The following is a 14246-nucleotide window of genomic DNA, read 5'->3' as shown; positions in this document are numbered from 1 at the left end:
TTTTCTTTATGTGTTCCATCCAAATCCCCTGCTCTGCGGGCTGCACGTTTTCTTCTACAAAATATGGTTCAGATGTTACATGGCAATGTTTTTACCTGGAAGCTTTCCAGATAAATGGCCAGGATTTCCTGTGGGAGATACTATCCACATTAGACTCAGGGTATCTTCCAAGGTTGTCCTGACTACATGTTCATATGCCTCGTGTAACTGACTGGCTATGCATGTGACACTGTACCAGATTTCTGGGCCATATGCTGTTTCCCTCTGGAATTCATCCTACATCAGCATCCTAAGTCAGACGCTGCCAATAGCTGTTGGTAACGCACAGTTCCCCCTCCCGCCTGGCTGCAGCATCTCCTATAGACTCCAAGCTAACATCTGGTGGCTCTGCATGGATTTAGCAACTAGTACATCTCTCTGCCTTGATTTACATGCAAGTTTAAAAAAAAAACCAAACAACAACACTTCCAATACTCGTTTATCAAACACTTATCAGAAACTTACTCTACGTAAGGCTCTGAGCCAGCTTTGAGGACTATACAAATCAGGAGAAAATGGTCAGACATTTTGCAGGAGAAGTGATCCATGAACATGGGTACTTTCATACAGGGTAGCATCAGATCATTTGGAGTGAAAAGACCTAGAGACTCTTACTGTGTTGTAACACTGAACCAGCTTCAAAAATTTCCTATCTCCTCCATAAGCAGAGGAAGTGTCCAGGACAACATCTGAGGGTTTTTAGGTCCTAAGTGACTAGTGACTATTAACAAAGGAACAATTTATTGCTGAAAAAGTCATTTCAGGGACAGACATGTGGAAGATACTTGGCAGAAGACTCACAAGATCAACAGTGACTCTAGAGGGCAGGCAATCCTCAGTCCCTAGGACCCACATGGTAGACAAAGAGACCAACTGCCAAAAGTTGTCCTCTGATCTCCATACGTGTACTATATAGCACTTTTATACATAACCCCCCACAGACACACAAACATAAAACAAAATAAAAATAATAAAAAATAAACAAGTACGTGCCATCATAAATCACTAGCATTAAGAATATGATTATTTGGTAATCATATTCAGAATCATTCAACTCTAACATAGGAAGAATCCTAAGACTTATATGATGAGTTAATACTTCCAAAGCACTTTTCGTGTACACACACTTTCTGATGTGATGCTCCCAGCCACCCTATAGGCAAAGCTGTATTATGTTTTTTCATCCTGGTTAGGAAACTAAGGCTTAGAGGGCTTAAATGATTTACTCAAGACCACCAGCTAAGCCAGAATCCTAGCCTGGTATATCTGGTTGCTATTCCTGAACCTTATCCAAACTGCCTGCACACAGTAAATCAAAGAGGGATGAATCTGAGAAAGAAAAACATGCTACTTGGTTTCTGGATGCTGACTGGGTATTTGTGTAGAGATTGCTGTATGCAGTAGACAATATTGCAGCAGACCTAGAGTGGGCCAAACCCTGCTCTCAGCATTGAGGTGTGTGCTGCAGGCAAACTGGAGGCAGCAACTTGTATATCACCCTGCTTCATGACTTACCCTAACTGCTAAAGTAGACAGATATCTTTCCCTAAGTTTGTTTGTTTGTCATGGCTATGTCACTGTGATATTCTAGCTACTATAGCTACTGTGGCTGCAGAAGAATCCTTCATGGATGTTCTGGGAATTCCATAGACTATTGTTCTAAAAATTAGAAACTGACATGTAAGCTCAGTCCAGGCATCTGTGGGATGAGGCAGAGGACTCACAGAAAAGACACCATTGCAGTGGTCCAGACTGACTACAATATCCAACTTAACCGAGAGAGCCACTAAATCCCAGTGCCCAAGGGATTCCCCATACAAATTCAATCACCATGTCTGGGCACTATTGTTTTGTAAGGACAATCCTCTCCCAGCTAATTCCAGTATGCTGCAAAGTTCACAATCTTCTCACAATTGCACAGTCAGGAAGCCACACTGGCTCAACTTTAATGCCTTAGACAAACTTGCTTTGTTTTTAAGACATTGTAGAAATGAAGGATGGGCTGGTAAATATCAGAGCTGCCTTGTTTGTAGTGTGCTAGTGATTGCTATCTATAACTGTTGTCTTCTACACTTACCTGTTCAGGTAGAGCCCTTAGCTCCCAATTCACCACAAAGAACATGCATTTGTTTTCATTTGGCTAAGAATGGAGGATCTTTCAGTGACTGCCTGGTAAAGGTCTCTGGCATTGTCACTCCAGGTGTTGACCATGTAGTAACATTAGTTATCAAGTTTCTATGGAGGGTCTACTCTGTGCCTGGCATTATCCTGATTCTGTAGCTAAAATAGAGGTGCACAAAGTGTGTGAGTCTCTCCCTCCTAGAGCTAATGAATGACCTGAAGACAAAACACAATAAGTCAAACACTTTAGTGTTCAATTGCTATGGGAACTTGTTTTTATCCATTTGCTCTGGGCCTTGTCTGTTCAAGGGGATTTATGGCAACAGAAACACATAATAAAGCTGTTAGGATATAAATAAGAAACAGAGATCAAGACTAGGGAATATATAAATCAGAACGCCAAGGACAGAAGAAGAAAAACTCAGCTTCACAAGTCATAGAGAGCCACTTGGACTCAGCTTCAAGTTTAGTGTTAAGGGTCCTGGCAGCCATATTGAGCAGGGAAATATGGTTAGTTACAAAGTGTTTATTGTCAGAAAGCTAAAGACAACCAGTTCTTTGGGGGGAAAGGAATGGCTTTCAAAACACTTGGCTTCTGAGAGAAAATCTAATATCTAGCTTCATACTGTTTTTAACGATATTCCTACAGGACGATGAAAGTGGACGGTTTTAAGACAGTGTGGTGTCGCAGCCTGCACTAAGAGTGAGAATGGAAAACTTAAGTTCTATTCATGCAATGTTCTTAGAGTAGGAGTAGATGGTCAGATTTGGGATACAGTCCAGATGCATCCACAGCTGGAACACCTGGGAAATAGAGGGTCGAACCCCCGATGATAATCTTCATTGTCATCATTTCTCTCTGCTGAAGTTTTGATGTGGCAGCTGGCCACATTTTTTGTTTGCTGCTATAAGGTTGAAGGGTAAATATTCCAGGCTGTGTGCATGATGTAATTGTTTATACCCAAGGCCAGCAGACGCCTTTTGTAGAGAACTATATAATAAATATTTTAGGCCTTATGCACTAAAAGATCTCTGTCACAATTATTAATCTCTAAAACTATAGTGCAAAAATAGCCATAGGCAATTTCTAACTGAGTGGGCATGGCTGTGTCCCCATGAAACTTGATTTAAAAGTGTGTGGGGGGGGGGGCTGACAAATTTTACCTATAGGTAGTCTGTTCCCAATATCTGAAACAACCTAAGAAAAACAACAAAAACAAAGGGAAAGCATATTATTGTTATCCTTTGAAATAAAGGAACACTAAGAAGCTAGGAAAGTCTTGTTTAATAGTGACTTTGGCCTTACTGTTTTGTTCATAGTAATAATGATCCATGTTGGAAAGAACATGGCTCATGTTTGGATTGCAAATTCATTACGCTGATTGAAAGAAACATGCATATCTCAAGATAATCCAATCCAACTATTCACACAAAGAAATGGTACTCATGTGGGGTATTAGCTCTGTTCCTTGTCCCTAAGACCAGTCAATACCTAAGATGAAGCAACATAAGGGAGGAGGTTTGGTTTTTGGATCATGGTGGCTGGAGATACAGTCCATCATGATGGGGAAGGCATGGCAGTAGGCATGCAAAGCTCCTTGCTGAGGAATGCTGGTGCCCTGATGTCTTTCTCCCTTTTCCTATTTTAATTAGTTGGGATCAAAGCCCATAGGATGGTGCCACCCACAGGTAGAGTGGGTCTTTCCTCCTGGAGAATCATCTCCGGGAACACTCTCACAGATGCACTCAGCAGTGTGCCTCTTAGGTAATTCTAAGTTGGTCAAGTCAACGATGGACATTAGCCTTACACATGGGTATAACATCGCAGTGTAGAGGAAGGATGGTTCTGAAAAGCCTTGCATTCCATGTAGAAAACAGATTTGTGATGGGGCTTACCTGTACTGCTTCTCCCACAACACTGATCTCAGTTGAGCTCTTATGGTTGGTGTGCTGGGAAAAAGAGATGGTGCAAACTATTCCCAGAAGGCAGATAGATGTATGTCACTCACGTCATTACCACCTTTTCAAGGTCAAAATCTCTTTCTTCCTTCTGATTTCTAATGGTTTTCTATGTATGTAACATGCAGTATAACCAGGGAGAGAAAGAGAGAGTGTGTGTGTGATTTTATTTGTAAAGACTTAATTATGAATTTATTACAAATTGATGATTCAATATGACCTGAAATCTGTATATACCTCCTAACTGGTCTAAACAAACCCAGGAGGTTTATTGTGTGAGGGAAGCTGTCTCAAAGACTTGAGTCTGGGAAAGGACTGGAAAAGGGTCGCCCCAAGTTATTTGGTACTTGTAAAGAAAGGTGTGTCAAATATTCTCAGGCTTAGAATTGTTTTTAATCAACTTATAGACAAACTATACATAGTCCCGGGAGCTGGGAGTTGTGTACTGGTGTGCCTGCCCCATATTGTGTTAATGAGAATGTAGGCTTAAACATCAGTAACAGTTTTGAAAGCATCTGTTAAAACATCATTGTGAGCATAGCTGTGGGACTTTTAGGGGTCTGTGATTAGTTTGAATGTAACTTTGCAGCAGGTGTTTTCTGGATAATAGGAAATTCATTCTTTTGCTCAGTTTGGGATTTCGTTGATTGTTCTGCTCTCTGGTGGCAAAAGCTAAGAAACAGATTTTTTATGATTGAAATAAATGACTCCAGGTTGATAAAGGACATGAATTGTGTCTTTACCTTCCTATACCCAGGACATAGCCTAGTGCTTACTCCACAGGAACACTTTTGGGTGTTAATCCAATAAATAAAAACTAGTACCTGGTTGCCTGATTCCCATTGGTTTGTGTTGAACATTTCTAAGAGACAAAAGCTTTGTGTTTGGGGTTTGAGACAAAATGTTAAAAGGTAGAAAATCATGCAGATGGGATCAGACAGACATCCTACTGTATCAGATGTGGTCAGGTCTGGGATGGGGTAAGAAACTCGCGGTTAGATTTACCCAGCAGGAATGGTATGGTTTTAGTAATGGCCAGATCATAAGTGGCAGACTAGGGGCCAGGGGCATTCTACTATAATGATAATTTACTTATGAAAAATGTCTGACATCAAGGTCACCTAAGATATCTACTTTTAAAAGAAGTAGCAACTTCCTCTCCTGGGCAGTTCAGAGCTGACTCTGGTGAGCCAAGGGCATGAAAGCAGGAGAGCTGACTTTGTTCCTTATTGCCTGCAGCAGTGGGTGAGCTAGCCAGGGGAGTGCTGGATAATTCATCCTGGTGATGAGGATGCAGGAGAGCTTGCAGGCTGACTAGCTCAGCTACCTCCCAGGCCTAGATCCAGGGCTTTAAGTTGGCCCACCACAACATCTATACCATCTATGATCTTCTGGGGCACATAAAAGGTCTGGTCCTGTAGACCCTAAGCTGCAGAACCTCCACGACACAGGACAACAACAGGATAACTAAGAGGAGTCCCCATGAGGATCCAGTATTGTTAATGCAGCAGAAACCAGAGGCCTCGAACCAGAGCAGTGAGTGACTCACTGCAGTGGACATTTGCAAGCAAAGAAGTATGGACAAACGGGTGTACTGTGTGACACACTGTGACACACTACAACTTCTACAACAAGATTTTTTAAAAATTGTATCTTATTTTCTTTTGGGGAGAAGGCTGCAGTAGTGGAGGGTAGATACGAAGGACTGGGAGATGACTTTGATTGAGGTGCATGATGTGAAATTCACAAAAAAATCAATAAAAAGGTTTTGTTTTGTTTTTTAAGTAGCAATGGATAGACATTCTGTTTCTTCTCTTTCTTCCGTTGGTCACTTCAAATGCTTTACTGATCAGACTTAACTTATTAAGTCTGGCTTATATTTCCATCAGAAGTCAGAATATAATCTTATGATCATAAAAATATGGCCGTATTTTAACTATCTCTGTCACTAATGAGAAAAAAAATACATAGAGTGGGGATGTGATGTTCTAGGATAAAAATGTAATGTCGGACAGTGCTTATGGCACCTGGCTATAGCTCTGTATTGTCCCCAAGCTGGGGACAGCACTTCTAGATAGCAAAGAAATGGTCATCTGAGAGGGTGGGGTTGTTCTCAGCAATACTCACAGCCTGTGAGGGATGAGGTGGCAGTCCTGAGTTAGAACCCATTGCAGGGTTCTATTACTACAAGATTAGGGAAGGGATAAAGTTAAGCCAAAGAGTATACGGAGGTAACTTTAACCTTAAAATGAGATACTTCTCAGCATGTTGGTGCACACATATAATACCAGCTCTTGTCAGCTGGGGACAGGGTCTTGGGAGCAGGGCCAGCTTGGGCGACATAGCAAGACTCAGTCTAAAAAAGGGGGGGAGTGGGAAGAACCCTTTTTTGCAGTTTTTACAAAAATTTTGCACTCGATTTATTGCAAAATTTCTTATTACAATAGATAATTTGTGTAATGCCTAATGCATCCAGATTTCTAAGGCTTACACCCTGGCTTTGGGAACATATATTAAATAGTCTCCTATCCCTGTTAGCTCTACTATCTTTTCAAGTCTCGTATCACTAGACCAAGAAAGTCTAAGTTCATAGTTTGGCTCTTCAACATCTGGCAGCATTAACCACAAAACAGGAGAAATAGAATTAAGAAACAAATGGATAACCTCAAGTAGCTTTGGGTCTACCACAGTGTTGTGCTTGGGTGAGCACCCAGAGCCAAGTGTAAACAGCCACGGCCCTGATGGGCTTCAGTGTTTAGAACTATTCCGATGTCTGCAGCATGCATTAGTTACCATTGTCTCTGTATTCACTTGTTAACTGAGCCATTTGGGATGTTCTTGGTCTCAGGGCCTGAGGATCATTTTCTCTGATGCATCACGGCTCATCTTCCGGCTCAGTTCGTCCAGCGGTGTGCGGGCCACCATCAGACTGTATGCAGAGAGCTACGAGAGGGATCCCAGTGGTCACGACCAGGAACCACAGGTACGGGATCAGAGCTGTGCTCTTGGCACTGTGTGTTTTCCTCTTTAGAGCGCCCCATGGGCCTTTAATGAAAAGACATATTGATTACTTTAATGGGAAGCAAGTTGTGTGTGACCCCAAACAAATTTAATGCATTCATTAAAGTGTTTGAGGCAGAAGAACTTTTCTGTGGATCTATGACAATTTCAAGACAGGATTTCCCAAATATCTTGTCTTTTTCTTCAGTGTCCTGCAGCTTAATCTGGGTGCTAATAAGAAAAGGCACATTGTATACATAAGAAAAGTTGAAGTTAAATTTGTTGGACCCTTGATTATATACACATAAATTATCAATCTTTGGGTGGTAGGAAAACCCTGGATTGAACCATGGCATTGAGGTGTCCATACAAATACCACTCTGGACTTCCTCTCTCAAACTGAGGAATCATTCAGCCATAAACCACTGTACTTCTGCATTTAATAGCACTGCAGACTGACTGACTAGCCAGAAAGAACCCACTCTGCCTTTGAGTGCATCGTGATGCACTACCAGGTGTTCCTGACTCCTTGGTCTTTCTTTGGGTCTAGTTTTGTGGGTGCTCCCCTGGGCTAAAAGATTAGCCATACTTCCTTTTGAAAAGTGGAAGGGTAGAAATCCAGGCTATTTGTCACTATATGGTTATTCAGAAGTTCCCACTATAATCTGTCACCATGGGGCAACCCCTTTCCCTATTGGTTCAGTTTATTCAGACTGTCTTGCTTTGAAGAATCTTAAAGAACTTGGTCATCACCGTGTTGTGGATTCTTCTACCTGATCTTGGAACTCAAAGATCTGTGGGAGCAAAACCATCGCAGATGGGGAAGTAGAGGCCTGAAAGGCATTCTCAGGGTTGCTGGGCTGTGAGTAGACAGAGCCCATGATGGGCATTTAAGTCTTAGCCTTTCCTCTCAGGATTATGAGGGTAGGCCATGCTCTGCTAAAAATAATTTGTCAGTGAGCACATTTCAACCAAGATAGTAACAAGCCATGCAAGAATTAGATGGAGACTTAAATTCTCTTTCCGAATAAAACTGTCTGCGACACCTCACATTGAGACTAGAGAAGAAAGGCAGGAGCTATGTACTGGGTGACGAATAATGTTCCTGGCCTCCACACCTCTGAGTCATTCTGACTTGAGACTATTTTTTTCTTAGTATCCCCTCCACCCCCACCCCATTTGCACAGGACAAGTGGTTAAGACACTTGCTTATTTTTTTTTTATTTACCTCTCATGCTAGGCTTCTAGTGCATTAGGCCTTCTATATACAAATGAGTCTCCACAGTGATCCATAAAAAGCAAATGACATTTTTTGACAAAGGTTTTTCTTGAAGCCAAAAGTTCTCCAGAGGCCTGCTTTTAGATGGTTGCGTGGGTAAGCAAAACATAAACAGTACTTGTTTTAGTCTCCATTACTGCGTATTTTCCACTCTGTTGGTACACAAATGTGCTAGTCTGAGTGGCTGAGGAAGCCCCTTTCTTGATGTTGCTCTCTGGATCCCAGTCATTTTCTCCTCTTTCAATACAAGCAAGAGTCTTTCCCCAGATCCAAGTAGATAGGGCTTAGTACATTTATTTTAGCACATGATCTAGCTAAAAGTTCTGTATTAAAATAGAATTCCTGATTAAAATAGCACATATCATTGACTCACTGACTGAAGCCCTATTGCATAATACATTGGAATCATGATATAATAGTCAGAATTTAAAAGGAATTCTAACCTCATAAGGGAAGGAGGGATAGAGTAAAGAGGAAGGGAGGAGAGGGGGGAGGGGGAGGGGAGGAAAGGGGAAGGGAGGGAAGTCAGGCACAGTGGGCGACCCACATTAATCACTGCTTAGATCCATCTAGGCCCTTCCATTGGAGGTTTTAAGGCTTCTGGGAAAAATGTTGCTTCCTGGCACAAACTGCTCTTTCCTTCTAAGAATTCCAAGAGGAAGAGGCTTTGGTTAACCATTAACAGAGATAAAGATGACACTGTGAAGCTGCTGGGTCACTCCTGACAAGCGGCCTAAAAGGCAAGGACTGGTTTGTTCATCCTTAGATTCTACTTCTTCAGTTTTGTCACCTGGATTGCAGAGAACACATCCCTGTGCAAGCACTCAAGTGCACATGGGCACACCCGTGTGTGTACTCTCTCTCTCTCTGTCCCTCTGTCTCTCTCTGTCTCTCTCTCTGTCTCTCTCTCTCTCACACACACACACACATACCTCTGTTAAAGTACTCTCTAGCCTACAGTTCTATTAAGTAACTGTGTATGTTTAACCCACCCCAATGCTGTAGTGTTCTAATCATTTTGTGTGAGGACAGAGTTCCCTTCAGTTACCTTATTGATATCTGTCTATTTCACTTTGCACATGGATTGTTTCTTTCTTAGACATTTAAAGAACAAGAACCAGGCAGCTTTAAACATTCAGACTTGTTACCTCAAGGTGAAAGTGTTCAAATTAGCCTAGTGATTTAACAAGGAAGCCTAGTGATGTGATCAGTAGGCCGGCTACTCCCCGCCCCTATAGCTAGAGTTTCTGCTGCGTCCTCTTGTAGAGGTGATGGTGCTGTTTGTTTTAAGTTGATGTCAAGTCATCACTGTACCTACAGTAAGCTATTTAAAACTGAGTCTATCCATACTTAGCTATGGTTGTTGGTGAAGGAAGGAAGGCCCTGAGGAAGGCCCTGGGAGGGAAGGTGGTTTGCACAGCTTTGGTCTCAGCTGTATTCTCAAAGTCCCACCAAGGGCAGATGCTGAAATATCACATCATTTTCAAACACAGTTACTTCAGTTTTACTGGCAGTCAGGCCCCTAATGAGCTCTCAAACCAGCTGGTGGAAATTTGTGAAAAGGGTTGGGCTGGAATGGTTTAAATTCACAGGTACTAGAAACAGTAAGGCCACTTCCATATTCCTTCCTTCTCACCAGGATTGCTAAACATCCTGTTCGCTTTCTTCTCTTGTCCACAGGAGCCCATGGGTGGAGTAGCTAGCTAATGCACAAAAGACAGCCACAGGGCAAAGGAAGACAGGTTTAGAAGGGACTAAGTTAATCAGAGAATGAAGGTCAGCTTGGGAGTAACCAAGATGTAACCACACCCCAGCCCACTCCAAACTTGGGAAGAAGCCAATACTCATAGTCCTTCCTTGAAACTGATGACTGGATGTATTTCTGATAAGCTGCATCCAGCAGAAAAGTACCTAAAGCATCAGGAGGGTTTTTGTTTGTTTTTCCTTTTTGTTTTGTTCTGTTTAATTCCTGTGTCAAACCTAAGCCTGCCTGCCATTTTGTACTAATGGTTTTTATAATAATTTATAGTTCAGAAATAGACAATGCAGAGCCATGATTTTGTGTATGGAGCGAATATCCAGGCCAGGGCACTTTTGAGAGTGAAGGTATCTGTTAATACTAATGTTGAGATTGGCCATTGTCAACTGGCTTCGTGGTTACTCTGGCTCCATAACTCCATCCTGTTGTAGAAATGCATGTATTCTTAGGTGGAAGCGTCTGAGAAAGGGTTAAAGAGGAAAGAGTTAGATCAGAGAAGTTCAGCCCAGACTATCATCAGAACCACTTGGAAAGATCTATAGAAACATCGATAGCAGACCCACGTTTAGAGATTCAGTTTCCGGAGTTCAGAAATGAGATTTGTCGAGATGCTTTTAATGTTGCTTTCTTAAAATGAATCAGTTAAGCGATGTGCCAGGCTTGATTCTAGATACTTAAATACACTGCTTCTGTTTTCCCTCATTTGACTGTTCCCTGGTGAAGTTATTGTTAACCCACTGGTTGAAAATAAGACCACTACCACAATTTTGTACCAAATTTGAAGTAAGCTTGAATTGAATACTGGCCAGGATAATGAATGCTGGCCAGGTCTACTCTTGGGTTCCCAGGAAATGGCATGCGTCACATTTTGCAGGGGTTTTGAAAGGTAACCCTCTAAGGCCATCAGGTTCAGTCAGAGGCAAGCCTAAACCTACCTGTGATAAAGCACAGCTGGAAGGGTTGCTTCAACAAACTTGCTTAGGAGAGGGAAGACATGTGGCTTGTTATTTCCCAAGAACTATAGTTCCCAGCATTGCCCTATCTTATCCTTAGACAAGTGGAGCCTACAGGTTAGTGTTACAATTATCATCCAGTTTTCCATAAGCGGAGATGCTGATAGGGAGTTGTTCCAATCCATGGACCATTTCTGGATTGGTTTTGTTTTAAGAAAGACAAATGGTGTGAGGAGCTAACAGAAGGCGGCTATCATCCTTTCAGCCATCTCGAGCCATATACCCGGATAAGAGACCTACAACAGCTGAGCACACTCTGATAACATCTTGCTTTAGATACCCAGGATTTTCCCTTGGGTGTGTAAGAGTTAAAGGTGTGTGACTTAAGGGCGTGACTTAGAGATCTGATTTAGAGACAAGACCCAAGGGCATGATTAAAGGCGTGACTTAGAGGCGTGGCTCAGAAGTGAGACATATAAAAGGCGAGAGGCAGACAGGAGAGTTCAGAACAATTTGGAGTAACAGAGAATCAGACACTTCAGAGAGTACAACTTGGAACTAGGAATTAGGTTAGAGAGAACAACTTGGAGTTAATTATTAGACATTAAGCACTTGGCACTTGGAAGAAGAAACTTGGAACTTGGAGGCACTAGGGACTAGGAACTAGGGACTAGGAACTCAAGACTTGGGACTTGGAGAGAGGAAGAGAGACTGAAGAATAAACAGGATTGAATCACACTCTGTCTGGTCTCCATTCCTCGTGTCCGTCCTCACTCTCTCTCTTGCTGAACCCCAACCCGTGGACTGAAGCTGCTTGGAACAGTGCAGGACAATTGAGCCCCCAAGGCTTTTGGTAGTGTGGGTTCCAACATTGACAGAACAGTCTGAGACATTTTGGCCCACAAACGTGGGGTAGTGCAATTCTCAACATTTCTGGCCCCCAAGTGTGGGGCAGCTCGGGCCACAACAAAATGGTTAAGTCCAAAGGTGTGAGAATTTCTCACCCAAACTAGAGTTTGATGCAGTGTCTGGAAAATGTTCAATTTTATGAAGAGGCTTGCCTTCAAAGGCTGGAGGGAATAGCTCAGCAGCTAAGATGTTTCTCTTACTACATGCATCAGTTCTCTGAGCCTCTATCTTTAACTAGGTCCCAAGAACTTAGTAAAATTCAATTCAATTCAGTCTTACCCGACCTCTGGAAAGGGTTCCAGTGGACTGCAAATAGTATGTTCCAGAAGGTACAGCTCAGGGATGGCCAAGGAAGATCTGTGCAGGGCCAGGCATGGGGCAGGGTGGGTGAGGAGATTCTATTCCCTCCAATAATACCCCATCCCTCTGCAACAGCTCCGGGAGTGGCTCTAAGTGTGCACCTTCCCAGGAGCTCTCCCAGCCTTCTTCAGGGGCGTTATGGAAGCTTTGTTACTCAAATTTGATTGATAAAGTCAGTGCCCTCAATTGTTGAGCTCATCCTATGGGTCAGGGAGTCACAAGTTCCAACTGTCTAACCACATGAGTGTGCCCTTGTCTGAAGGCACTGTGTGAGGATGAAGTAGCGTGAGGACAGAGTACAGTCAGTCCAAATGCTTACCACCCAGGAAATCCCAATAGTGTTAGATCTACGCCAGGAACACAAGCATATATGGGTTTTTACCATTTCAGACATAGAACTAGGGGCAAATGGCGAGTTTCCGCAAGTAGCCTTTTACAACATGATTGAAAGGATAATAGTCTAAATGCATGCTGGTTATGCTTTATAGCTCATAGATAGCCTGGAATCATTAGTCGAAAACTTGAAGAATAGAATTAGAAATTGAGATATTTATGACGTAAGATCGGAAACATGACAGACTTCAAAGTGACACAACAGGCATTACTTAGCAGGTCCGTTTTCAGGATGTGATGAAAGTGTATGTGGATGTGAATGCATATACGTGTGTACTTGTATGTCTGAGAGAGTGAGAACGCGGTTTTAGAGTCATATGATAGATAAGCTTATAATAAAACACAATTTTGCTATTTAGGAAAAGATCTGCATCAGATGTCTTAACAGCCACATGTTTGAAGAAATCCACAAGGAAAGACTTCAGTTTTCCCTTTCTCCTTACAATTTAGTATGTGTGGCTGTAATGTGGCCCAGGGCAGGAGGGGGAATTGATGCAGAGAGAGTTTAGAGAAGAAACACATGGTGAAAGAGTTGGGCTATAAACTCTATGGCCAAGTTAAGGAGCTGGCTCATTTTCTTGGAAGAGACAGATGACCCAGACATCTTCAGAAATTTAAAAATAATACGAGGTGGTGACAGATGACCAGCTGTTCACCAGGGCTAATGAATATGAAATTTGAGGAAATAAACTCAAGCTGAAGGGGAAGCGGTTCAGATTGGCTGTCTGGACTGTTTCTCAACGGTGACTTTTCCACCAGCCCAGCTAAGATAGCCAGTTTGAGCTTTTCTAGAAGACTCTATGATTGTGAAGATTCAAAATAAATTTAAAATATGGGCAAAGATGCAGAGATCTGATAAAATAATGTCTCAAAGCATTTCACCCTTAAAATGCCAATTCTGGAGAGAGAGACAGAGAGAGAGACAGAGAGCGAGACAGAGCGAGATCATGTTCAAGCTACTGGGTGGGTTAGATTTCCCTCTAGTGGTGTAGAAAACAACTGACCACCTTTCACAAATCTTGCACTTGAAGCAGAATTAATCTTTCAATAAAGAAAGAAGTTTTATACATTCTTTTGTTGTTGTTGTTGTTAGTGTCATGTTTGTCTCTCTGTGGTGCCACACACACTCATCATGTGTGTGTATGGTCCATGTTGGGTGATGGAGATTTGAACTTAGGTCCTTGTGTTTGCACAGCAAGCACTAACCCATAGAGCCATCTCCCCAGCCCCTTTGTTCAGGTCCTCTTATATTTCCACTGGCTTAGTTGAGTTACTTCCTGAGGGAAACCAAAATGAAGTCAAGTGAACCGTCAGGCCCACAGTCCTCCCTTTTCTGGCCTTGAATTTGAAATCTGGACCCCAGCTCAGCCACTCTGTCTGTCTGTTACTTCCCTGGAGTTAAGAGGCCTCCTTGGACAACCAGTAATCTGAGGACATGTCAACCCTGCTTTGGGCTGGGAGTTTGGCTCATGTT

The 14246-nt window shown here is 42.4% G+C and overlaps 1 protein-coding gene across 1 annotated transcript in view; it reads left to right on the top strand.

Moving 5' to 3' along the window:
• Positions 1-14246, top strand: part of Pgm5 (phosphoglucomutase 5) — a 178447-nt gene that overhangs the window by 143583 nt on the left and 20618 nt on the right. Inside the window, exon 10 of the mRNA XM_034489577.2 lies at positions 6968-7102. Coding sequence (XP_034345468.1) covers positions 6968-7102 — 135 coding nt within the window. The remainder of the gene's footprint in view (positions 1-6967; positions 7103-14246) is intronic.

This window comes from Arvicanthis niloticus, chromosome 1 (assembly GCF_011762505.2).
Source record: "Arvicanthis niloticus isolate mArvNil1 chromosome 1, mArvNil1.pat.X, whole genome shotgun sequence".
Taxonomy (NCBI): domain Eukaryota; kingdom Metazoa; phylum Chordata; class Mammalia; order Rodentia; family Muridae; genus Arvicanthis; species Arvicanthis niloticus.
The sequence above is the reverse complement of the archived record's forward strand: the minus strand, read 5'-3'. Positions and strand labels throughout refer to the sequence as shown.